General features: G+C 38.7%; 1 protein-coding gene across 1 annotated transcript in view; it reads left to right on the top strand.

The window, feature by feature from the left end:
• The window catches only part of FAM91A1 (family with sequence similarity 91 member A1), a 45,581-nt gene extending 19,736 nt beyond the window's left edge, over window positions 1-25,845 (top strand). Inside the window, exons 13-24 of the mRNA XM_025922708.2 lie at window positions 1,078-1,190; window positions 1,548-1,634; window positions 3,592-3,724; window positions 8,363-8,511; window positions 10,067-10,201; window positions 10,361-10,474; window positions 14,382-14,454; window positions 17,418-17,567; window positions 19,514-19,618; window positions 20,121-20,244; window positions 21,515-21,584; window positions 22,907-25,845. Of these exons, the coding sequence (XP_025778493.1) occupies window positions 1,078-1,190; window positions 1,548-1,634; window positions 3,592-3,724; window positions 8,363-8,511; window positions 10,067-10,201; window positions 10,361-10,474; window positions 14,382-14,454; window positions 17,418-17,567; window positions 19,514-19,618; window positions 20,121-20,244; window positions 21,515-21,584; window positions 22,907-23,092 (1,439 nt within the window). The 3' untranslated portion in view covers window positions 23,093-25,845. The remainder of the gene's footprint in view (window positions 1-1,077; window positions 1,191-1,547; window positions 1,635-3,591; window positions 3,725-8,362; window positions 8,512-10,066; window positions 10,202-10,360; window positions 10,475-14,381; window positions 14,455-17,417; window positions 17,568-19,513; window positions 19,619-20,120; window positions 20,245-21,514; window positions 21,585-22,906) is intronic.
• The last annotated feature ends 1,446 nt before the right edge of the window (window positions 25,846-27,291 follow it).

Below are 27,291 nucleotides of genomic sequence, written 5' to 3'. Positions count from 1 at the left end.
ACCTTCCTTCTGAGAATTAAGTCTAGGGAGAGAGAAGGCAGGATAACCACAAAACCCACAGCAACGTGAGAAGTGTTTTGGTGCTTATGGGAGCAGAGGGGAAGTGCTCCCTTGTTGCCTAGAGAGGTTCAGGAAGCTTTCCTGGAGAGGAGGATAGTTGGGCTAAAAATGAATAATAGCTTGCCAGCTGGTGAGTGAGGGAAGGCCTCAGTATGGGCCAAGCACAAGGGGAGGCAAAGCTAATGGACGAGGGGGCTACATGTGGTTTATGTTGGGGTGGGGGGAGGGGAGCACAGCATAGGCTCTCATTCTAACCGCAGCCTCTTACCTGAGCCAGGTGACTCGTCTGAAGAGTTTAGGCTAGCTAGTCTTAATGTTCTGTCAGTTATCAAGTCTTGGTTTATTATTGGCTTTTAAGAAGTTTATTATAGGGGTGTCTGGATGGCTTAGCTGGTTAAACATCCGACTTTGGACTTTGGCTTAGGTTGTGATCTCGCAGTTTTGTGAGTTCTAGCCCCACATCGGTCTCTGCACTGGCAGCACAGAGCCTGCTTGGGATTCTCTCTCCCTCTCTGTCTGTCCCTCCCCTGCTTGCTCTCTCTCAAAATGAATGAATAAACTATAAAAAACAGAAAAGAAAAAAGAAGGAAAGAAATTTATTATAGGGGTGCCTAGGTGGCTCAGTCAGTTAAGTGTCCCGACTCTTGATTTTGGCTCAGGTCATGATCTCATGGTCGTGAGATTGAACTCTGCTTTTGGGCTCTGCACTGAGCGTGAAGACTGCTTGGGATTCTCTCTCTCCCTCTGGCCCTCCCCTGCTCGCACGTGTGCTTGCTCTCAAACAAACAACAACAAAAGAAATTTACTACACAAATACCTTAAAAAAATTTTTTTTTAACCTTTTTTAGTTCGAGATAGGTGGGACTGGGACCTTTTGGGACTGCAATATTGGCTTACATTTAGTTATGTAATTTTTTTAATTATCAAAGTTGAAAAGAAATACTTTCTCATTCTAAATGATAAGCAAAGAATAATTTTCATTTACTCGATTTTGCATTATGATTTTTTTTTTTCTAGCTGACACAGCCAGTGTAAGCAGTTTGAGTTTGTCCACAGGATATACAAAGCGTATTGCTTTTCTCTTTGACTCAACTCTCACTGCCTTTTTAATGATGGGAAATCTTTCACCAGTAAGTCAAATTCTTGTTTAAATATGACAGTGTTTAAAGATTAGAATTAAAATAGTTCATGCTTTTAGGTCCCTTTTTAAGAATTAGATTAATTTCTAAAAATGCAAAATGCAACTGTCTTTGTTTTATATTCCTTAGAGGAGCATAGTAAGTCTTTAGTGAGGGTTACTTCTGTAATCAGAAGACTCAGCTTCACATGTCACTCACTTTTAAGTGTAATTATATTAGACAGCATAGTATAAATGTGAGATGTTAATGCTTCATATAAGAAGAGAAAACTAGGACTTATGAACAGTAGACTCATGTAAGGTGTTTAAGGTCCATTTTAAGTTTTTTTGTTTTGTTTCTATATTACAGAACTTGAAAAGCCATGCTGTCACAATGTTCGAAGTTGGCAAACTGTCAGATGAGTCTCTGGACAGCTTTCTTATAGAACTAGAAAAGGTAAATCTGGACTGGTCAGTATGGGATGTCAGGGCATTTGGAACCATTTCTTGATACAATATCAGTTATTGATTGTATAGGTTTTCATATATTCTTGCTCATTCCTGCCTAATTCCTCACCTTAATACTGCAACAGTCATTTAGACTTTAGAATATCAAGTGGATGACAGATTTTGTGATTTAAAAAGTGATTTGTGGACCTTATCTATCCCGTAGCGTGATTTGGTTTAATGAAATGGGGTATAGAAATAGTCTATGTAATTTTTTGAATTACGTTTTTCTAAAATAGCTTTTAATTTTCTTTAGTATGATTTTCCAAGATCTCCTTTCAGCTGTTTTATTTGAAGTTTTTGTTCCCTTATCTTAAATCTGAAATAGTGTCCCTGGGTATCATGTTTATGTCCACTCTCACCATCCCCTTATCCCCTTTATTATCTGGAAGACTTCAGCCAATGCTCTTAGCCACCTTCTTCCCCATGAGGACAGCCCTACTTGGCCTTAGCTCTAAATCTGGATTGCCCTTTTGGGGGTTTCCATTTCCTAGGTTTTTTGGGTTTTTGGTGGTGGTGGTTGTGGTGTGGTAGAGGTGTGTGTGTGTGTGTGTGTGTGTGTGTGTGTGTGTGTGTGTGTGTTGTGTGTGTTTGTTTTCGTTTTTGTTTTTGTCCTCTGTTTTCCTGTCTGCAAATAGTTTATATGCTGAATCTGTTACTTGACTAATAATTTTGGTACCTTTTGTGTTTTAGTGGTGAACTCTGTGTATTAAATGTGCTACGTAGAGGATTTTATGATTCCATTATCCTTTATGTCTTAAGAAAAAGACCATGACATTTTTTCACTCTTTCTTCTCCATAAATTTTTCATTTTTTTAGGGCAGAAATGTATTTGAGATAATCCTTGCTATTGGTCTCTTATTGTTACCTTTATACATCCATTATTCCCTCAATACTTTTAACACCTTGTTAACCCCATTTCTTGTTGTGTGTTATCTTGGCAAATTTGCCAATAAATTTTTTATTTTCTAACACATTCTAAGTTCTGTTTTTCTGATTTTTATTTTTCTCACCTCCACTAGTCTTTTACCACGTTTAGCAAATTGGAAGATCACTTTATTGTTTATATATCTATATTCTCTTATATCACATAGTTATTTTTGAGAAGGCCTTTTAGTCTGAAGTCTAGTTTTTAAAAATAGTTTCTTAGCTATTTTTTAAGAAGCTTCATCTTGATGAGGCTTAAGTGGTTATCTTATTTTTTAATGCAGATCTAATTTAGTCATTTTCCCCTATAGACTTGTCTTTCCATTTCGTGTGTTGCTTCTGGGATATATGTGTTTTTACGTATGGAACAAGTACCTGACTCAGTGTCAGAAGAACATGCGTTAAAATGAAGTCCAGTGAGCATAGCGGTTTTGTCCACTATTCAATCCATACATCCTAGACAGGTCATCCATAGCATATAGTAGGGACTCAGTGAATCCTCGTTGAATGAATTTAAGCTGTATATTTAGTAGTGTTGAAACAGCCGTGTTGAATCACATACTCCACTGAGCCTTGCAGCCAGTGATACAGAACTGTGGACACGGTGATGAGAATTAGGGGCGTAATTGGTGACCATGGATTGGAGTACTCTTCTGGAAGAAGCAGAATGTAGAATGTAGATCTTAAGAGTTTTTTTAAGCACTCCATTTGAATCATACGTCAGACATACAACTTATAGAATGGTGTAATTTAACATTATTTGGTTTGTTAGTTTTACTTGCTGGGATAATTTCTATCATCTTCAAGGATGTATTCAAATAGAAACTCAACTGAGATTTAAGCTAATGTTTGTTTCAGTATTGCCTGGGCAAATTTGTGGTTTATTGATTCTTAATGTCTTAATATCTCTACTGTATGGTTACGTATTAGGATGAATGGTTTGAGAGTGGTGCTGCAAAACTTATTTTCTCTTGGTTTAGGTTCAGAGCACTGGTGAAGGAGAAGCACAGAGATATTTTGATCATGCACTTACTCTGAGAAACACAATATTGTTTCTGCGTCATAATAAAGATCTAGTTGCACAAACTGCACAGCCAGACCAGCCCAATTATGGTATGATAAATGTACTTGATTTTGAAGACATGATCCTATGGAACTTCTTTAAGAAATTAAACAGGTCACGCTCACTTATTTAATACATTTTGTGTAGATGGCATGTCGAGTTTGCAACTAAAGGCTTGTTTTGTGAATTTCTTTGCTCGTGAACTCTTTCTTACCTTATTTTACTCTTTCTCCTTTCTTATGTGCCACTGTAGTATTTGTAGCATTTAAATCTGTTCAGTACCTATAAGAAGGGTTGGAGTGTTTAATTTGTTTGAGTGGCTGGACGGAATTTAGAACAGTTTGAGGGGTGAACAAGTGCCAAAATGTAGTTGTTTTAAGAAGCATAAAATTTCATGAGTGAAAGATTCCATTGTATAAAAATAATAAACAGGAGCTTCCTATTGAAATGCTGCTGTAATATTTACTAAAGTATTTTACTTTAACAAATAAAAAAGAGGACGGAGAACCTTTTTAAAGAGTAAAAGAAGTAGTGACACTTGTAATCTGTGATGAGCCCTGCTGTGGCGATCACCTGGCATGCGCTGTCAGTGTTGGGATAGACGAGGGTTCCCAAACTGGGGGTCAGTGGATGGTAGGTCCTGCGTTGTGCAGCGCCATCCAGGAGTATATGTTTTGAAAAGATGACGTGGCCTGGGCACCAGTGAAGAGCATTTGGCTCAGATCCTCAGACATTCGCAGGAGCTGCATCTCGGAAGTCTGTGAAATCTTGGCACCACGATAATATTTACTCTCACTCATTCTTTCATTCACTTGGAAGTTCTGTTTTCTGGCCAAGAACCTTCGAGTTTCTTAGTGACATCCATTCTCATTCTACTTCTTTCACTAGCATCTGGCTTTCTTTTCAACTCCATTTAAAAATTTAAGGACGGAATCAGTTGTCACTCCACAAAAGTGGTTGTGGAGGTGACCGCAAAGCTGCCAGGTGGTTGAGCTGAGTGAGGCTGGACATGCTCAGTTTCCTGTGACTGGGCTCTGCAACCTTTGCGTGTCAGGTGCAGAGACAGACGTGAGCAGAAAGAGGAACGGTCCCATGCTGGGGCTCTTTTTGAGATTGTTCGTAAATAGTTAAAACTGAGAATATTAAATCAAATGCCAAGCGGCCAAAGCACTTACTCATAAGCGTTTGTTAATAGTAACCATTTTTTGGCTACCAAATGTTAGATCATGTGACCTGAGCAATGAGCAGAACAATCTTGAAGATGTCTTTGTACGTAAAAGTTACCGGGACTTTTTAGTGACTTATGGAGATAACAGGTTAGAGTATTTGAAATACTCTGCTATAACCATCTTAAAATATATCATCCTTCCGTGCTCATGACAGAATGCAGGGATGTTGGTGCTAGTGGCCAGGCAAGTTTAACTCATTTTATAGATAAAGAAATTGAAGGTTGTCTCAGTCAGATTTCCCGCCCATATAAATTATGGTCTGTATGATCAGTCACTGGAAGAAATGGGATTTAAATCCATGTCTCTTGAATTTTTTTTTTTTTTTTTTTTTTTTGCTCTGTCCCTTTTATTAACTTCTCTTGAGCGCTAAGCTTTTTTTTTTTAATTTTTTTAATGTTATTTATTTTTGAGAGAGAGTGAGAGAGAGAGACAGAGCATGAGTGGGGGGAGGGGCAGAGAGAGAGGGAGAGATAGAATCCAAAGCAGGCTCCAGGCTCTGAGCTGTAAGCGCAGAACTCAACACGGGGCTCAAACCCATAAACCACAAGATCGTGACCTGAGCTGAAATCGGACGCTCAACCAACTGAGCCACCCAGGTACCCCAGGCACTAAGCTAATTTTTATTGATTTATTCATAAACGACCTCTCAGTAATCTGGACTAAACTTTTTCACCATTAATTTATGTACCAAAATGTATGTTAAAGGGAAAACCTAAACCTTATCTGTGTGAAAGTAGTTAAGTTTATTTTTCTAACCTCGGAGGTTGGCTTGATACTTGACGGGTTTTGGGTACCAGTTAAAGCTTTTGTTGTTTAGTCTCTCCTCTCTCAGATTTTTTTTTATCATTTTTTCACTCGTGGCTGTGATTCCTCCATTTTATTAAATTTGCTCTTGAATTGTTGTACTTAAACATAAGTTTCTCTACTCTTTATAGAACTTTTCCCCTTCTCTCCTCTTCCTAAGCCAACTGCTCACCTCTCATTGTACTTCATTTTTTTTTTTTTTTTTTTTTAATTTTTTTTTTTCAACGTTTATTTATTTTTGCGACAGAGAGAGACAGAGCATGAACGGGGGAGGGGCAGAGAGAGAGGGAGACACAGAATCGGAAACAGGCTCCGGGCTCTGAGCCATCAGCCCAGAGCCTGACGCGGGGCTCGAACTCGCGGAGGGCAAGATCGTGACCTGGCTGAAGTCGGACGCTTAACCGACTGCGCCACCCAGGCGCCCCTCTCATTGTACTTCAAAATGAGCATCACATCTGGGTCCAGCCAGTCTTGTCTTATAGCTGCTTTCGGTTCTCTGTCTTTCCTTTGTTTGCCAGAGGTGTGGACCCGATGTTCTTCCTGACATCTGTAGGACTCTCTCTCCTCCATTAACATTAAATCACAGACTCCCTGCGGTTTTTATTTTTTTAAACATCCTATTTGGAAATATTTTAAATTTACTAAAACGAATAAAAGTAGTATAGTTACTTTCAGCCCAGAATTTGGGAGTAAGTGAAGTATCATGGTGTTAACTCCACTAAATTTTTCAGGGTATGTTTCTTTTCTGTTTTTTTTAGTGTTTATTTTTGAGACAGTGCAAGCGGGGGAGGGGCCGAGGGAGAGGGAGACAGAATCAGAAACAGGCTTCAGGCTGAGCTGTCAGCACAGAGCCTGTCGAGGGGCTCGAACTCACGAACCGTGAGATCGTGATCTGAGCCAAAGTCAGACACTTAACTGACTGAGCCACCCAGGCGCCTCCTCTCAGGGTATGTTTCCTAAGAATAGGGCTATGCCCTCACATCAACTTCAGAAGATGTAATGTTGATACAGTAATCTACCGTTTGTATTCCAGTTGACCTAATCATGTCCTTCATAGCATTTTCGCCCTTCAAGTGCAGGATCTGTTTTAAGATCAGATCTGCATGAAATTGTTGTGTTTCCTCTATCTCCTTTATTCTGGAACAAATCTGTAACCTTTTTAGTCCTTTAGAACATTCTTTTTTAAGAATATAGTCCCTTTTTGTTGGTTTTACCAGAAAGTTTCTCACCTGGGGTGTAGGTGATGTTTCCTTGTGATTAGTAGATTCAGGTTGTGCGCTCAAGTCTAGAATATCATGTAAGTAATGTCATGTTCTAAGGGTATGACATCTGGATGCATGTGATTTCCATCTGTCCCCCATTGTGATGGTAATTTTGATCACCCAGTTAATGTGTTTTCTGATATTTCCACTGTACAGTTAATTATTCTCCCCACCCTCAACTACTAAGTAATCTGTGGGCAGATACTTGAAGACCATGCACGTATCCTACTCCTCATCAGTATTTCCTCTCAGATTGAGCATCCAGTGATGGTCCTGTCTGAACCATTCTTTACTGTGATGGCTGCAGATTGATCACTTTTTTCCAATTCCAGTATTTCTTCCAGTAACAGCTGGGACTAGGCATTCTTTTATATTCTCAGTATGGATTGATGAATTCCTATTTTTTTCAGTGGCTTATAATCAGTCATTGCTCTCTTAATTCGTATGCTGCATTTGTCTCAGATTTTGCCCGTGGGTTTCCCTTCAAGCCGGCTCCTGTTTTCTTGTGCCATGCCTCCATCCTTTAAATTTTTTTTTTTTTTTTTTTTACTTTTGTTGCAGTTCTTTTCTCTCTGGCAAAACAGTGTTATCTTCTCTTGTACTTCTGTCCCATTCCTGGAATCAGCCTTTTCTCTTAGGAGCCTGGTTTCTCATACTAGGGTATGATATTAAAGACCAAGGTCCTGGTGCTAGTTGTGCTCAGTGCTTCTGTGCCCTTCCAGCAGGCCATGCGTTTTTTGATTCATTCTTGGCTTGAGTGAGAGATGGGCCAAATTGACCTTCCAAAGTTTCTTTCAGCCTTAAATATCTCTTTTTAGAGGGCAAACAGAATTGGTATTTTCCGAAAGGGTTAAGAATGGGAACACTTAAAATCTGTTGCGTGCTGAGTGAGTTCGTGCTTTACGGACCTGCAGTCTTGGGTACATATTGTTAGCTGAGGAACTCGTTCCTCTGCCATAGTCAGAACTTGGTCTTGAAGCTCTTTGTAGAAATCAGAAATTGGGGGAGGCAAGGTGACAGCTTTTTTTGTGGCGCTTAGGTCTTCATAATATGCCATTGCCCTGGCGTGGCTGGGGATGGAGAGGAGGCAAGGTGGAGCAAGCACATACTTTTAACGGAAGAGGTGGCCTCACAGAACACCAGTAGACCATTAATCTTTCTAGACCAGGGAATAAAGACCCTTAGTTTTAAGTCTTAAAGTGTCTCAGTGGTCTCCAAGGAAATTGGGCATTTTTAATAGAGATAACTCTGTGAAAACAATGTTTAAATATCAAGGCAATATTTTATTTTAGACATTTACAATATTTAAATATTTTACCAATATTTTGTCTTGGACATTTTTGCTTCACATTGTCAGTCTTTCACTCTATGTGTATGCTTGATCATAATTCAGGTTTTCCTCTGGATCTCTTACGCTGTGAAAGCCTTCTTGGTTTGGACCCTGCAACTTGTAGCAGAGTTCTGAACAAAAATTACACACTACTCGTCTCCATGGCTCCTCTCACCAACGAAATCCGGCCTGTGAGCAGCTGCACCCCTCAGGTAAAGAGCCACCTGGAGTGTCACTAGCCGTGGCATTTCAGACTTGCTCATGGTGACTTGAAGAAGAGGCTTTCCGGTTTGATTGTGTTATCTCAATTTGCTGATACCAAATATGAAGATCAGGGATCAGTAAGCAGCTTTGTATTTTATGCTGTTGTAAGAAGTTCAGTTCATTGGGTAGAGTTGGTGCATTTTATTCATGTATCATCTCGTGATTGGTGCCACATTGAAGTTTTCTTGATGAATGCAGTATTTTAAAGAGAATGTTTTGGATGCTCTAGGGAGGAAGCCTGGATCCCTAATTGACTTGAGGGATCAAGTCAATTAGGAAAAATGAGATGTTTTAGAAGTGGGGCTATGATGGTAAATAAACGGGAACGATTGCGCTTGAAAGCTAGAACTTTAGTTGTCTCTAAAACTGACTTGTGAAAATTACTGCTGCTCTTTTACTTTTTCAGTGTAATGAGTTGTGTATTTGTGTACTTTGCAAGGATGCCATTTCAAAGAGGGGGGATCACATAGCTGTTCTTCAGGGCTGCATCCTGCCTGGTTTCCTAGATATGCAAGGTTAATGGTGTAGAAGAAAGGAAGGGATCCTTGAATAAGGTTGATTTCGTTGCTGTGCTGTTCTAGCTGCCCTCGTGAGCACACCTCCCTCACCTCCAAATTCGTCCTCTGTTCGGTAGGAGTGGTTACAGATTTTACATTGACCAACTTTTTTTTTTTTTTTTTTTCATAATTCTTTGTGTGTCCCCCCAACCCTATCCCGTATACACATTTCCTCCTGTTCTGTAACACGATTTCTAGGCACAGTAGGAATCCATGAACTGAAGGAATGGTAAGATGGATGGAAGGTTAGATAGTCCCTTTGTGAGGAATTGCATGTGACTAATGACAATGACTGACTTTGAAATAGACCTTATTATTTGACAGGCACTGTTTTAAACCCTTTTGAGCAAGCGTACAATGTCTTTACAGGGTAGATAATTTGTCACCACATTACAGAAAAGCAAAGAAGTAACCTTCTTTTTTTTTTTTTTTTTTAAATTTTTTTTTTTTTCAACGTTTATTTATTTTGGGGACAGAGAGAGACAGAGCATGAACGGGGGAGGGGCAGAGAGAGAGGGAGACACAGAATCGGAAACAGGCTCCAGGCTCTGAGCCATCAGCCCAGAGCCCGACGCGGGGCTCGAACTCACGGAGCGCGAGATCGTGACCTGGCTGAAGTCGGACGCTTAACCGACTGCGCCACCCAGGCGCCCCAGAAGTAACCTTCTTAAGGTGATACAGCCGAGGGGGTGAGGCCAAGATTCAGACCTTGGTGTTTTCCTCCAGGGTCCATCTCCCAATTACGGTGATAAGACGTGCTTTCTCAATTCTGGAATAACATGGAAACCGCTTGGATGGAGCATTTAAAATTTATTTTCATAAGAATAATAGCAGTGAGCATTTATGTGAGGCATTAGCTGTTTGTAAGGCCATCCTTGGTCCCTTATGAAATTTGGCTGCTTTTGAGAAGTATTACAACTTTATCTTACTCGTTTCACGATTACAGCACATTGGACCAGCTATCCCAGAAGTCAGTTCTGTCTGGTTTAAACTATACATTTATTACATCACCGGGCAAGGACCACCATCTCTTTTACTGTCCAAAGGTACAAGACTTCGAAAACTGCCAGATATATTCCAGGTATGTTGTGTGAGGTTTGTTTCTTTAGTTGTTTTTGAGGAGGGTAGAGATTGGTAAGCAGCATTATAGCATTGGATATAAACTGAGATCTTCTTAGTTTTTGTTTGTTTTTTAAAATTTCTAAATGCCATTTTATCTTCATTCGTTTCTTTTCCGTAGGGTTATGATCGATTACTAATAACATCTTGGGGTCATGACCCTGGGGTAGTCCCTACGTCCAACGTGCTCACGATGCTGAATGATGCTTTAACACATTCGGCAGTTTTGATTCAGGTACAGTTGCTTTGTTTGAAACAACCAGTTTTGGATTTTTATTTTTAAAGATTCTAATTTGTTAAGTCACAGATGTCGGTGATTTGAAATTTGTAAAGCTGAAACATAAGAGATGAGATACGGATTTTTGCCCTGGCCTTTGTCTGGCAGTGTGGGAATCCCAGAAACAACATGGATTTTGTAGTGAGACCCAGACTTAAATTCCAGCTTCACATTTGCTACCTGTGTGGCCGTAATTGTTTGATACACGTAATCGCTCTATCGAGGTATAATTCACGTAGCATACAGTTCACCAATTTAAATTGCACACTAAAGTGTTTTTTAGTGTAGTTGCAGGTATCCACAGCCATCATCAAGCTCAATTTTAGAACATTTTCATTACCTCAAAAAGAACTCCCGAACCTTTAGTTCTCAGTCCCCTAGTCCCCAGCCCCAAACAACACTAATCTACTCGCTCTTTCTCTAGAATGCTTCTTCTGGGCATTTCACACACACAAAGTCACGTAACGTGTGGTCTTTTGTCACCGGTGTCTTTTACTTGGCAGAATGTTTTTGAGCTTCATCATGTCGTAGCGTGTTATCAGTCCGTCATGAATCATTACTGCATTCCTTTTTATAGCCAAATAAGAAGTCCCTTGTACGAATATACCACGATCTGTTTTTCCCATTCATTGTTGATGGACACTTGGGTTGTTTCCACCTTTTGGGTATTAAGAATCATAGTAATCACTGTTGTAACTGTTCATTTATAGGTTTTTGTGTGGCCGTATTGTCATTTCTCTTAGGTATGTGGTTAAGAGTGGAAATGCTGGATCATATGGCGATTCTGTGTGTAACTGTTTAAGGAACTTCCAGGCTGTTTTCCAGAGTGGCTGCACCACTTTCCATTCCCACCAGCACTTGGTATTATCTGACTTTTTAAGTTAGAACCCACCTGGTGGGTGTGAATGGTATCTCATAGTGTTTTTGATTTGTGTTGTCTTGATGCCTGGTGATGGGGCCCTCTTTTCACATGCTAATGAGCTGTGTAACATTTTGAAGATACTTCTGTTAGTTTCCCACCCATGAAACGGAGATGGTGACATTTACTGTATAGCAACAAAAAATAATGTAGCAGCTAATGGTGAGATAAGCAATTTATAGTCCTAGGATTGTTGAGAGAATGAAATAAGAATGTGCTGAAGTGTGCGGCACACTTTCTGTTTCATAATAGGTTCTCGATAAAGATTTCATTGGTTTATTCAACTATCAATCGTTATGTGCCATATTCTGTGCTAATTAACGTGGATACACAAATAAGTCACGGTCCCTGTGTTCAAGGGATTTAAGTCTGGTGGGAAAAGTTGCATAAGCAGCCAGTTTCAGTTTTTTGCTGAGTGCTGAATAGAATTATCTATGCTGCAAGCATTAGAGAGAAGTACCTAGTTCAGCCTTGAGGCAAGGAGAAAGGCTGAGGGGACACTCAGAGAAAATGAGACTCAGGCTGCATACAGAAGGATGATACAGAAGAGAGCCAGGTCAGGCACAGGGGTTAGCATGAATAAACCTGTGGGCAGAGATGTTTTTCTTTTCTTCCACTGCTATTTCCCTAGTGCCTAGAACAGCACCTGGCTCAGAGTAGCTACTTATGAGTGTTTTGATGTAGGCAGGCCCTGGAGAGTAGTGTGCCTTGACCCTTTTGCTACTGAGCTTTGACTGTACCCTATAGATTGATGAAAGAGAGCAAAGGGTGCTGAGCAGGGGATTTATGTGGTCAGTGTGTCTTGGGAAGATCAGCTTGGAGAGTATGCTGAGAAGGGTTGGGTAAGGTAAGATACTTGAAGCAAGAGGACCAATTAGCATTTGGTGTAGGAGTCCTGATAAGAGGGGAAGTCAGCCTAGATTAGAAGAATAAGTACTGAAAGGAGAAATTGGATTCAATAATTCTTACAAATTAAAATTAATAGAATTGATCAGATGTCTGAGAAGGCTAGGAGAAGAGGAAGGGGTAGGATTCCTGGGGGATTGGCTTGTGAAGGTGGAAGAATGGTGACATCCCTGCTTGAGCAAACAGAGGAGGAAGAGCCGGTTGATGGGGGTCAGATGATGTGTGTTGTGTTTGGGGCAGGCTGAGTCTAAGGTGCCTGTGGGACATTTGGGTGGTAGGGCTATCTAGTCGGTAATGAAGACATTTTGAAATCCAGACGAGAGTTGAACAGGAAGCATTGACTTGAGTGTCCGCATCAGCACGTGGAGGTAGTTGAAAGCATGAAGAACAGGATGCGTTCGCCAGCAGGGGGGACACCTAGCAGGGGTAGTGGTGGCAGATGACCTCATAGGATGGGTGAGACGTGGGCTCGAGTCAGTCTGCCTAAGTTAAAATCTTGATTCCACCATTTATTAGGAATCTTGGGCAAATTAAATAACCTTGAATTCCTTCACCTGCAAACTAAAGATAATGGTTCCTAAGGTCGTTGAAATGAATGAGCGAATTGCACCATCTACATAAAATGCCTGTACCTGTGCCCAGCACACGGGACGGTCCCAGAAGGCGTTAGCCGTGTGGCGGTAGTGGTAGCAGATGTGGCCCAGTTTTAACGTGTTTATGAGGAGTTTTGTTTTTGCTAAAAAAGAATGCCTCTTTTATTTTAAGTTTTATGGGAGAAATTCATTTTGCTGGAACTTAAAACACAATTTTGATTAAAGCCACGCTTTCATTGTAACAGCCTTGATTGGGGTATAAATCATAATGGTACCGATGAGGTAAAAGTGGGCTACCAGAAGAAATACATTCGGGTTGTTATACGCACCATTGAAACGAGTGCAGTTTTTCTCTGAAATAATTTTTTTCTTGTGTATCAGAGTACTTTGAATTTAAATAATGCAAAGGGTTTTTTCAATGGAAAAATGTATAGATCCCCAGTGTTAAATTTTCTCTTGTAGCGATACTAAATACACATAAACATAAAATTAAGGTCTTCATTCTTATTATTCTTAAACAGTTATAAAACCAAAATAAACCTGGGGATTTAAATTTCAAAAAAGAACCCTTTAAAACTAACAAAATTCAAATGAACATTAATTGAAAGTAATAGATAAAACTAAATTATTATTTGTAGCATGGGAATGGGGTGGTTAGACTCAGATTTTTTTAATTCAGTTTTTGAGTTGATAGAACCTTCTCATGATTCAGAAATAAAACACTGTTAAAAGATGCATGGAGGAAAGTATCACTACCCTTCCAACACTATCTTCCCAGTTCTCCCCATTTCTTTTCCTAATCAGATACATTTTTAGTTTCTGCTGTACTCTTCTAGAATTTCTTTATGCAGATGCAAGCCAACACACAGTGCTATATCCCCATGCTTTTTTCACTTAGCAACTGGAGACCTTTCCATTTCCGTTCATAGGGAGCTTCCTTTTTTTTTTTTTTTTTTTTTTTTTTCTGGTAGTTGCATTGAAAATACATACGTTGATTCTTTTAACCCCAGTTGGGGGCATTCATAATCATATAATTTTGAATATGTCACTGAGTACAGGTGTTTGAGTTTTGCATTCCTAGTTCATGATATGCCAGGTGACTGATGATGGGATTCCTTCACCACTTTTCCTCTCTCGGACCTGCAGCTAACCCTTGTATGAGTGTGCCTGATTTCAGTCTTCAGTTGTCTCACACGTGATGTACCTGTTCAGTCGGCCTCTCTTTATCGTTAGCTGTACACTCATTTAGAGACACATTGTCCTATAAGTTAATACACACTTAAGGTCTTTGCTTGCTGAGAAAAATTAAAAATTGTTGAAAGATTTTTGATGGTATGTTAGTGTAGAATATGCCATCACATGGCACAGTCTTATTTATTGTTTGACTATCTGTTACTGGAAATACAGATTTCTTGTATAACTTTCAACTGTGTTTCTTCATGTTTAGGGACATGGTTTGCATGGGATAGGAGAAACTGTCCACATACCTTTTCCATTTGATGAAACAGAACTACAAGGAGGTATCTTGCTTTTAAATTATATCTGAGTTCTTTATCATTAATCTTTGTCAACAGTTTGGTAGAAAACATAGCAGGAAGTGAATTCTTAAAACTTTGAGTTCAGGGTCTTTAAAAAAAATTTTTTTTTAATGTTCATTAATTTTTGAGAGAGAGAGAGAGAAAGCTCAGGCCCATAAGTTGGGGAGGGGCAGAGAGAGAGGGAGACACAGAATCGAAAGGTCTCAGGCTCTGAGTTGTCAGCACAGGGCCTGACGGTGGGGCTCGAACCCATGAACCGTGAGATCATGACCCGAACCAAAGTCAGACACTCAACTTACTGGGCCACCTAGACGCCCTAGTTCTAGGGTCTTATCATTGCCACTTTTAAAGAGTATTGGCAAAGGTAGTTTTCTTTCTTTCTTTCTTTTTATTATAATTTATTGGCAAATTGGCTAACATACAATGTATAAAGTGTGTTCTTGGTTTTTGGGGTAGATTCCTGTGGTTTATCGCTTACATACAACACCCAGTGCTCATCCCAACAGCAAAGGTAGTTTTCTGTCATGTGCCTTTTCCCATAAAGAACTAGTAGAATAAGACTTATTTAGGATCTTTGAAGGAATACTAGTTTGCCTTGGAGATGAAGAGAATCAGTAGGTCTCTGTTTAGGTGAAAGACTAGATTTTCCTCTCTGTTTAGCCTTTTCTTTTCTTTTATTGTTTATTTGGAGGCTGGGGGAGAAGAATTCACAGGGAATTTTTTTACCTTAGAAAGCCAATTTTTTCTTTCCCAGTGTTACATACTATTTGCCTCCCTCTTCCAAGCCAGGAACTTTTTTAGGTGATTTAGAAATACATGCCATTGAATATGGGTATAATACTTTACGGTTTACAGAGTACCTGCATGTATTTCCTCTTTCAGCATTTGATTTTGTTGTTAAATGTTACTTTTTGCAATTAGGATTTGAGTGGATTATAGAGTTTGAACTAAATAAAGCTAGTTAGAATCAAGGGCAGGGGGAAAACCCGTTTAAAGTGTTCTCTTTCGGGGCGCCTGGGTGGCGCAGTCGGTTAAGCGTCCGACTTCAACCAGGTCACGATCTCACGGTCCGTGAGTTCGAGCCCCGCGTCGGGCTCTGGGCTGATGGCTCAGAGCCTGGAGCCTGTTTCCGATTCTGTGTCTCCCTCTCTCTCTGCCCCTCGCCCGTTCATGCTCTGTCTCTCTCTGTCCCAAAAATAAATAAACGTTGAAAAAAAAATTAAAAATAAATAAATAAATAAATAAAGTGTTCTCTTTCTAGAATTGGATGTGAATTAAGTACATTTGGTATAAGATGTTCAGAGAATATCTGTTAAAAGCAAATTTATTCTTCCTTTTGTTTAATATAGGAGATGACCCTTTCTCTGTCAAATATTAGGAAGGTATATATGTTCAAAAGAAAAACAATACGATTAAAACTTAACATATATCTATATAGCACTACTCCATGTAAATTGCTGTTGTATAATCTTATTTTTCTGGTTCTTAGAGCCATCTTGCTTGAATTTTTAGAGAGCAGTGAATGGTTCAAGTAATCTAATTTTTGTTAGTTTATATAAGAACTTAATGTTCTCCCAAAATAATAGAGTGGGGAAAAGGAAGATTTTTAAAATATCTTTTTCCTTTTCACATAGCCAGACTGCGGAAGCCTCATGTTTGAAATTAAGTTCTCTCTCTTGCCTGTTGTGAATAAATGTGTACAAAGTTTAGAGAAGAGTTTTCTCTTCCAAAAAATAGCCCCTTTTCAATAAGTACTTCTCTGCAATTAAACTTTGCTATTTAATCCTCTGATCCTTTATAAATTCTGTGGAGGGGCGCCTAGGTGGTTCAGTCGATTAAGCATCCGACCTAGGCTCAGGTCATGATCTCATGGTTCGTGAGTTCGAGCCCCACATCAGGCTGCACTGAGAGTGCAAAGCCTGCTTCCGACCCTCTGTCTCCCTCTCTCTCTCTGCTCCTCCCTTGTTTGCACACACTCCCATTCTCTCTCTCTCTCTCTCTCTCTCTCTCTCTCTGTCTCTCTCTCTAAAAATAAACATTTTACAAAAATAAATTCTGTGGAAAAATATTAGTTCACCTGAAGATACAGGCTAGTGACAACAGGATCTTAAAATTTATACAAAATCTCAAAAACTGATTAATAGCTCTCTTGCCTTGAGAGATTGTGTGAATTATAAAAGAATCTTCATATCTGAGTATAGAGCATATTTCTGTTATAAAAGTTCATGTATTTATAAAACTTGCACTGGTATTTGAATAATTTATTAAGGATATAATTTCAAGTCCTTTTTGGCTTTTGTCTAAATAGGAATAATTTTACTTTAAAAAGGTTTTCAAAAATATAATGTGTATTTAATACATTTAAAAAATGTAATGTGTATGTAGTACATAGAAGCCCAACAAGGAAGCATTTGAGGCAGAATAGAACCACGAAGAGAAGTCTAGAGAATTTGCCACTGACCAGCCCAATTTTTTTTTTATTTTTTTATTAAAAAAATATATATTTTTTAATGTTTATTTGTTTTTGAGAGAGAGAGGCAGAGCATGAGTGGGAGGGAGACACAGAATCTGAAGCAGGTTCCAGGCTCTGTGCTGTCAGCACAGAGCCTGATGTGAGACTTGAACCCACGAACTGTGAGATCATGACCTGAGCTGAAGTTGGACACTCAACCAACTGAGCCACCCAGGCGCCCCTGACCGGGCCCTGTTTGCTTGCTTAGCACATGGTTTGTTCTGATACCGTAAATGCCTCCTGGAGGCTATAAATAAATCTGTGTATGCCAGGTTTTTCCATTCACAAGTAGGTTTTTGTTGGAATCAGTGTTGATAGATTCAAGTATAAAAGGAGTTCTAAGAATTGTTCAATAAAGGTATATTTACATTTTTGATGTTGTTTTATGTTACAAAACTGTACTTACAGTGTAATGTCACCTCTTTGTTCTTAGAGTTCGCTCGCGTCAACATGAGTGTTCATAAAGCCTTGCAGATATTAAGGAACAAAGTGGATCTGCAGCATTTTTGTGGATATGTCACCATGTTGAATGCTTCGAGCCGCCTTGCGCACAGAAAACTCAGTGACGCTTCTGATGAGAGAGGTCAGCCAGTGGTTGGGTTCTCTGAATTAAGGTGGTTGTACTGAGTTTATTGCAATCTTAGTATTTTAAGAAGCAGGGACTCTTGTGGGGATGTCGAATTATGTAATACTTAGTGTTTTTTCACTAAGGTGAGAAAATATTCTGTGACATCATTTGGACTAATATCAGTTGTTCAGATGGAGAAAATACAGAAGTACTGACCCTGGGGTTAGAGTACGGAGTGGTTTTTAGGTTTTACCCCTTTCTTTACTGTTGGCTCTGTGGTAATAGGCTTTAAATTAAGTTCCTCTGTGAAGTGATGGCTTCAGAACTTGAGTCTCTTTGTAAAGAGGTTTCCAAAGTAGAATTAACAGGTTTTTTTTTTTTTTCCCATTCAGCCTTTCTTTTTCTGTCAAAGGCACCACTGTCTCAATGACCCAGGCCTAAAATCTTGTCTTTGCCTCTTCCTTCTTTTTTCACGCTGTCCACTTTGTTTCCACGGTCTGGGGAATTAGTCTTTAGAAGTGTCTCTCATATCCTTTCTTCTCTTCTCATTTCTTTTGAAATTCTCTGTAACTGTCCTTCTAACCTGCGTCTCAATACTGTAATCCTGAATCACTGCAGCCATTTCCTGCCTAGCCTTCCTGGCCTCATTCTCCTCTGTCTCCAGCCCATCTTGCATATTGACAACAGTTAGTTTTCCTTTACTTTCTTAATTAAAGAATTTATTTGCATGTCACCTTCTCATGCTCACTGATTGTTTCCACTCTGGCCTAGTTTTGGCTTGTATGTGGCTTTGGTGGCCATAGTGCCAGCTCTGGTCCATGACTCTAGAAAACCTTTCAATTCAAACGTCTGTCGTTGATTGACTATATTCCCTGAGCCTCTTAGTGTGCAATCCTGAGTAGATATGATTGATGTGCTAGCCATCCAGTGGATCGGATTGGCTCCCTCTGAGTTAAATATCCACCCCAAATATCCTTTACCTTTGGCCAGAAGATGTGAGTAAATTTTAACAGTTGACTGCCATGTATCACAGGGGCATTTCCATGTTTTATTTTTTCATTCCACCAGCATTTATGGAGTACCTGCTGAGGTGCTAGAAAGATAAGACCTAAGGAATGAAACCCTAGAAAGGGAGACAAGCAAGTGAGTCAGCCTGCCGCAGAGTGTTAAAATCTGTGCCAAAGCTTGGCATCAGCTCCATGTGCTGATGTAGGGCCGAGAAGGCATATCTCAGGCCAACTGAGCTATCAGAAAAGGCCTCTTAGAGCAGGTAAAGCTTGAAGTAAGTCTTGAAAAGTGAGGATTTGGGTACGTAAAAGATGGTTGCTGTGTATTTGAAGGGTAGCAGCCTTTCAGGCAGAGGGAATCCAGCAGTAGAGTAAGCTCATCTTGGCAAAAAGGAAGAATTTGTTGGAAAGTAGTAGAAAATGAGAGTAAAGAAGTTGGTAAGATCAGGAGATCTTGGAGGATCTTCAGTGCTGGAAGATACGAAGAGTCAAAGAATTTTGAAGAGGAATAACATAATCAGATTGCATATTTCCATGGGGATAGAAGCGACTTTGGTAAAGATCTAAGTGAAAGTCTAATAAACTTATGTTCTGCCTTTTGAGTCCTTGTTTCCTTTGGCCAGGGTTTTACAACCTCAGCGCCATTTATATTTTGAGTGGGATAATTGTTTGTTTTGGAGGACTGTCCTGTGCATTGTAGGATGTTTAGCATCCCTAGATATCAGTAGCATCCCTGTCCCCATTCACGAAAACCGCATAGGTCTCCAGACATCGTCAGAGGTCTCTTGGGGGACAAAATTGCCCCCTCCTTGGGAACTGCTTTAGGCTGAAGACTGTTCATTATTCTCCATTGTCATTCCTGTTGCTGGAGTCTTCTCTTCCGTTAGAACCGATTTACTGACGACTTGTGCCGACTACTAAACCCTAACATTGTGTATGTCCTTTAATTACAAGGAGACCCTGATTTGGCTTCTGGCTCAGATGTAAATGGGAGCACAGAGTCATTTGAAATGGTCATTGAGGAAGCAACTCTAGACTCGGCAACAAAACACAACTCTGGTAAGGCTTTAAGAATTAATTTGTAGCTTTAGACTAGTTTCTGATGTTTAACTCTTCTGTTACATCATTTGGATGGCATCTGTCTGCTCTATTTATCCACAGTGGGCCTTTTAGTAAGCATTTACCAGGAAACATTTTTTTATGTTTAGAGTAACAAAGTATTATATAAACATGATCTGAGAATGACTTCAGTTGCGTTTTTCCTATGTTAAATTCTTTCATCCTGTAGTTGTCTTATGATATCTTTTTTGGGGGGAAAAGACCATTTTGAACATCTGATGAAAGCTTTGTACCTTCTCCCCAGAAGCACGTACATACTCAAGAAAGATTCTTTCCTGTTTCAGAGATTCACTGACCTCTCTGAATCCTCTCCCCTGTTAAGCCCATTGCTGGATACCGCGGGGGTAGGAGGAATCTGAAAATTTATGAGCCTCAGTTAAACCCTGGTCAGTCATAACATATGTGACTACCTATGTGACTAACAGCTGTGTGCCCTTTGTAGCTGCCACAACAGAAGCGGATTGGGTTCCTCTTGAGCTGTGCTTTGGAATTCCATTGTTTAGTTCTGAATTAAACCGGAAAGTTTGTAGAAAAATTGCGACACATGGCCTTTGCAGAAAAGAGAGGTGAGGGTTTATATTCATTGTCATCTTTTCATTTGTGAGACTTCTAGGCTCTCAGTTGTTACATCTTATTTTCTTTTATTTCACACATGAGCATGGTAATTACCTTGAGTATATTTGTTGATTGAATAGAGATTGCTAATTAAGGATTTTGCTATATTTTTCAAAATTAAACTTAAGCACCTCAAAAATCTGACTTATGCAAACATTTGGGACACATGTTTTGGTTAATTTTAGTTATGTTAACTTAATTACCAGGTCTGGCGAGGTATATGAGATGATAAACCTAGTGTTTGTAATATGTATGTGTCTAGAACATTTCCCTTGTGCACTTCTGTCACTCTTAGCAAACACACGTTCAAATTATGTCATGTAAATAGTGGTTATCTATTATGGTGGAATTATAGCTGAATTTCTAAATTTTGTTCAGATTTCCATGTTTTCTAAAATGAGCACGTATTACTTCTCAGAGATGGTATGTAGGTTTTGTTTCCCATGCCTACTCTGATCTGTTGGGAGCAGTTGCTAAGAGGCAGTGTTGTGAAAGTTCTGTGACTTTGGAGCATATGGGAATATTCCTCAATCTCATTGTCTTGGTAGGGTGGCTGAGAGAGAGAGCTGATGTCCACAGGTCTCCTTGACTTCTTTTAGAAAACAAAGTTGTAGAAGTAATTCATTTAATTGGCTTAATATAGTTTATCAGAAGATTAAAAGTGCTCAGTCAACAAATAATTTCAGCAGTTCTCTGAAAGTAACATACATGAGTAAAAAAGTAGAAACACTAATAACAGCTTTAAAGATGGCCACCATGATTGTTACCAGTTTACATATTTGAAAAATACTTGATTTAGGTGGGTTGATGTGTATTAAATCTGTCAGGCTTTTTATCAGGATGTATTTTAAAATTACATTGGGTATTTGAAGTTTGTATCATAATTGTCATTCCTGCCTGAATTTTCGTTTTAAAAATTTTCTTTCATTTAACATTTATATTTGCTAATAGTTTAAACTCTTCCTCACAATAACTTCTCAGTTTTCATTTTATACATGGTTTTTTATTTCAGAATGGTCCTTTTATGCACTGTTAAACTCCCTACTCTTAAAACTGGCAGAAATTTCATGGATGAGAACTACTGAAAAATGTTTTAATTTTTTATGTGATTAATCAGAATGTATTTACACATATAAATGCATTTAAATTGCTGAAATTATTGTGAGATATTAGTTCTTGCCATTAAAATTATATTTGTCTTAAAATTTCCCTTTTTTTCAGCCTTCAGAACCTCTTACATTCCAGTAGAAAACTCTCTCTACAAGTCCTTAACTTTGTTCACTCATTCCAGGTAACAAAACCCAAAAAATCCAAATGGTATTTGCATAGAGCTTTATAGGATGCAGAGCAGTTCCATGTCATGCTCAAGTGCAAAGAGTGCAAAGTGATGTTATTTAAAGACTTTTAACTGATGGGGCGTGCGAGCGGGGGAGGGGCAGAAGAGGGTGGGGGGTGGACAGAGGATCCAAAGCAGGCTCTGTGCTGACAGCAGCAGCTGGATGCGGGGCTTGAACTCATGAACTGTGAGATCATGACCTGAGCCGAAGTCAGATGCTCAACCAACTGGGCCACCCAGGCGCCCCAGTTGTTAAAGACTTTTAAATAGGAATGACATTATTTCTGATTGCCTGTTTTAAAAAATTAGTTACTGTTCAGAAAGCAGATGAAAAAGGGACAAGCATAAAAGCAAGACTAGTTCAGAGAATGTTATAATAGCCCAGGTGAGAATTTTTGGTAGCTGAGCTCCCCTTTTCATTAAAAATAGCCCCAAAGTTTGCATGTATCCATAATAAAGGTTGATTGCACATATATACTGTTATATCAACAAATGATATTATAAAACATACACAAAAATAGAAATTTTGTAAGGATGTAATAGTCGATAGAGCATTTGTAAGATTTTTACAGTCCCGTGCCCTGCTTTGGAGTGAGTACCCCACTTTGGAAACCACTGGCCCAGACTGGGTGGCGGGCTCTGTTGACTGTATCAAGCAGTTTGGGATACACGTTGGATGTAGACGGATTGACCTGATTAACTCAATGTGAGGAAAAGATTGAGGGTGTGGTGAGGAAGGGAAGACTCAAGAATGAGTCTCCTGTTCCTGGACTAGCTTCGTGTGTGGAGTAGGGAAGGCTGGCGAGGAATTGGAGAATTAAGGTCATGGACATGGTAAGTGTGGAACGTGTGGCGAAACATCCAGGAGCAGATGTCAGCTCGGTGCATGTTTGAGCCTGGAGTCCTGGGGAGAGGTCTGTGCTAAGTGTTACGGGAGTCTGAGAGCCTTGGGAGCATGGAGTGTTCTGGGTGCTTAATGTCACGTGAGGGGTTTTTAGAGATTGTTGAAGAATTAACTTTTTTCTTGTCCTCTGGCCTCCTAGCCTATTTTTGTTTATTTCTAAGCGCTTATCGTGGTGTGACTTGTGTCAGTCATTACCGCGTACAGTAATTCCCCTGATTGATTATTGGGGATTGTGACGTAGATCTTGGCATCTCCCACAGTGCTTTGCATCCCAGAAACATTTCTTGGGCAAAGTCTGTATTTGTAACTAGCTATGTTCAGTGGTTTGGTAAAGTGTCGAATATGGGTTTTTTTCTCTTCCTTGGTCTTCTAGGAAGGTGCTTCCACACTGGATGTTCACACAGAGGCCAGCTTTTCCAGTGTGCCTTCACAGTCCTCCTGTGCCGACACGGGAGTTCCGCTTCCTGCAAAGAACTTAATATTTAAAGATGGTGTCTTATCAGAGTGGAGTGGACGGTCACCTTCCTCACTTCTTGTTGCTAATCTCCATTTGCAATAATTTCGTTCCACCATGCATTGCTCACACTTTCTGCCTTTTTTTTTTCTTAACGTAGCTTTATAGTGCCCGCCACTAAGAAGCACCCTGCTGCTACAGTGCACTTCATGCTTAACTGATGTGAAGAGATTGGGGAACATGTTCATGTTTTCTAAAGTTTTCCTCATTATTGCACCTCCTAATGCAACAAAGAGCTTTTTAGCAGCCTGCACTGTATTTTTTACCTTGAGACAATCTGCATTTCTTTTATAAAACTGAGGATATACTTTATAGGCTTTATGATGACTGTTACGTTTATAAGCAGTCACTATGAATATTGCAGTGGTAATTTTATATGTTAGTTTATCAAACATAAATCTTGTTTAATTTTATATTTTGTTACCTACTCTTTAGGGGATCACAGGAAGAGGTGGAACTCTTCCCCTGAAAAGGCTTCTTGGTACTTAAAAGTAGCAAAACTATAAAACAATAAACATCCAGTTTTGAGAGATGATATGATGGGGCATTAAGAATTTCTGTGGATGTCTGTAAATTATGTATATGAGTTGAACATTGTTGAAGGTATGTAAATCAGCATAGTTATGTATAACTTAACCTTGATTTATAAGGTCTTAACTCAGACTCTGACTATACATTGACATCTCATGAGAAGCTTTGGAAAACATTCTATTTTTAAACAACATTTATATGTGGACTTCTGTCGTCACTCACTTTGGGCTTTATATTTTCATAGAGTCTTTATGGAAAAATAGAATTTGTTTTCCACTGTCGTAACTGTGGCTGCTGCACGTTTTTACCCTCATTTATTTTTTGTTTAGTAGCTTTACCAATGAATTGTTATGAAATCGAATTTGGTGTTTAAAAACCAAGGATTGTGATTTTAGGTTAGAATTACATATTTAGAGGCATTAAGGCTATATGTCTTCTGATCAAAACACTTGGTGATAAACCTACTTTGAAGACATTCTTAGGCAATCTGGACCTTAAATTTATGTGAATAGTTTTGGAGGGACTGATAAAGAAAAATTGAGCAATTTCAAAATGTTTCTCGAATCATTAATTCTTTTAGATCTCAAATGTTAATTAGAATAATTGGAATCACTTTCTAGATTTTTTAAGTTACCTTCCTTGGGAAGTTTGTGCAGTGTTCTAGTTTAGTGTAGCTCTTCTTATAGGATAACGGTTTGCTTGTTTAAAACTGTAACCAAACTAACTGGTCAAACAACATATATCTAAAAACACTTAAAGCATTAGAAAATTTGGGAATGTTATAACCTAAACATTTTTGCTGATAATTTTTTGTCATTTATAGAACTGATATTTGTGTATTTAACATACTTCTGGAAATATATGCCTTTCTTAAAACTGTTAACATAACCATGCATTCAATACCATGGCCTACCTATAGAATCGAATATCTTGGAGCAGGTTACCTGTGGCACACGGTCAGTGCTGTGTTTGGGGTAAGTGCAGTAATGTTTAGTTTTCTACTTTGTCTTATATGAGGTAGAAATCAAGTGTATGTTATAAATGTTTGTCTATAAAAGGAAAAATACGTACTAATATTAAAATAATTTCTTATGACTGTGAATCACTCATTTATTTTTCCAATAATTGATATTGTACATTCCTAGTGCTATTAGGTATGTATGTAACTTACAGTTTTTCAACTGAAAGTTGTAAGTATTTCATTTGATCAGGGCTCTTTAATCTCATTTTCATTTGCTTTGTTTATATTAACTGTAGTTATTTTATTTATTCCTGTATTAACAATCTAAGCCTACTGTAATGACATGTACACTAATAAAGAATCGAATAATTTGTAGTTGTTGGCAGTGAACCCAGTTGGTGGTTAATTGAAAACTTAAAATATGGGAGTGATTTGCTGCTATATTACCTTTGAGAGAATAGAGGAAGAAATAGAACCTAACAGTGATCATGAATTTTAGGGAAAATACTGGAAAACATGTGGACACCTCTGATTTCTCCGGTGAATGGAGAAAGTTCTGATTCCCAGCTGGAAACCTCTCATATGTTTAAGGAGGGAGAATCTGCTTTGTAGAGCTGTTAGTAAAATGTGAAAGCTGCTTTTGTGCTTTGCTTTATGAACTTGGCTTTGTTTCATTCATATGTTAACTCACGTAAAGATGTATCTCCTAAATCTTACAAGTTTTGATCCAGTTCAGCAACATGTTAAATTTTAAATACAGACTTTATTATTTGCCAAAGAAGACTTAAGAAAGAATTCTAAAGTAATTTCATTTGGCTTTGTGCTACCTCCCCATTCGATTCCCCCCTTAATGTAGCTTAAACCATGGGAAACGTTCTTTAGAAACCAAGAGAAAACAAAGTCACAGAGGACATAGAATTTAGCATGGTCCAGATTAACCTCTCAGGTGGGTCTAAAGAAATACAACTTTATGTCATTTACAAACATACCAGGTTTTCTTGATTCCTTTCTTTCTTTCATTTTAAGTATGTAATCAGATGATTTTGTATTTGTTTTTTGGGGGGGAATATCACTTTTCTTTTACTTGATGTATTCAATATTCTCTGCCATTCATGTTTCTATTTTATGTTCAGTGTTTCAAATACAGTTTGTATTTAAAGATCTTAAAGTACCAAAACTGTAAGTGAGTACAGTGGACTGTTTTCTGGTATGATGTTAATATTATACAACAAAATGTATAAAGTGTTGTCAATTTGATTATTGACACCTTATAATATGTTTACAATAAACTGTGGTGTTGATCAAATTACTGTGGACATGTGTATATAATCTAAGTCCCTTTCTCAGTATTAAATACAGCACCTCAGTACTAAATGCTTTCAGTGCTGTGGCTTTCCTACATGTTTTTTTAATGACCTTTTTACTTTAGAATAATTTCAGATTTATAGGAAAGTTGCAGACAGTCCAGAGATGTTTCTTCTACCCTTCCCCACGCTTCCCTTAAAGTTAACACCTTGTGTAAACTATGGCATTTATTTGTCAAAATTCAGAAATTAACCTTGGGACAGTTCTGTTAACTGTGTCTACTACGGACTTTATTTGGTTTCTGTTTGCCACTAATGTCTTTCTCCTGTTCTAGGAGCAGTCCAGGACACCACACTGCATTCATTTATTTAGTCGTTAATGCCTCCTTTGTCTCTTCCAGTCTGTGACAGTTAGTCTTTCAAGACCTTGACACTGTGAACGGTACTGATGGGTTATTTTGTACAATGATCCTTAACGTGGGTTTGTTGGACGTTTTCTTGTGAGTAGATTTGAGGTTATGCTTTATCAGGAAGGAGAGCACAGAGTTGATGTGCCCTTCTACACTGTATAATATCAAGTACATGATGTTAGTAGGTATTACCGGTGATATTCCTTCATTGGCTAGGTTGGTGCCCACTAGGTCTTTCCACTGTATTTTTTCACTTTCCGTACTTTTTTTTTCTTTGGAAGTGAATTACTAAATCTAGTCCACAGTCAAGAGGAGGGGACAGTATATATATTATTTAGCATTTTTCTTAAAGAAAATTTGTTCCTGTTTCCTATTCACTTGATACTTTGTATTGTGTGATTGTGGCAGTTTATTTTCTACTTTAGGTTAAAATCTAATACCGTTGTAATTTACTGGGTGAATTATTTCAGCTTTGGGACTCTTTGAGGTTGGCTCCTAAATTCTTTTGACATGCCCTTATTTTTCTAAGACCATATTTTTACCTTTTAGCACTGCCAAGTATTATCTGAGTGCCATTCCTAGAATTAGCTATTTCTCCAAGAAGCCCTCATTTCTTTCATTGGAGAACAGTATTTTTTTTTTTTTTTAATGTTTATTTATCTTCGAGAGAGAGACAGAGTGCGAGCTGAGGAGGAGCAGAGAGAGAGAGAGAGAAAGACATAGAATCAGAAGCAGGCTCCAGGCTCTGAGCTGTCAGCACAGACCCCGACACAGGGCTCGAGCCGACAAACTGTGAGATTTTGAACTGAGCTGAAGTCGGTCGCTTAACCAACTGAGCCACCCAGGCATCTCTAGAGAATGGTATTTAGAAACAAAGATCTGGATGTTGGATGTGCTCACTGCTACTGCTGCTGTGGTTTTTCAGTGAAATGTGCTAAGAGATGACAAATATGCATACTAACCAATGTATAGTACACGTCTCTGTAATTATTTCTAGATCTGTCTGTATATATATTAAACATTCAATTATACTGACTC

This window comes from Puma concolor, chromosome F2, assembly GCF_028749965.1.
Source record: "Puma concolor isolate L17-30 chromosome F2, mPumCon1.1.hap2, whole genome shotgun sequence".
NCBI classification, from domain to species: Eukaryota; Metazoa; Chordata; class Mammalia; order Carnivora; family Felidae; genus Puma; species Puma concolor.
The sequence above is the reverse complement of the archived record's forward strand: the minus strand, read 5'-3'. Positions and strand labels throughout refer to the sequence as shown.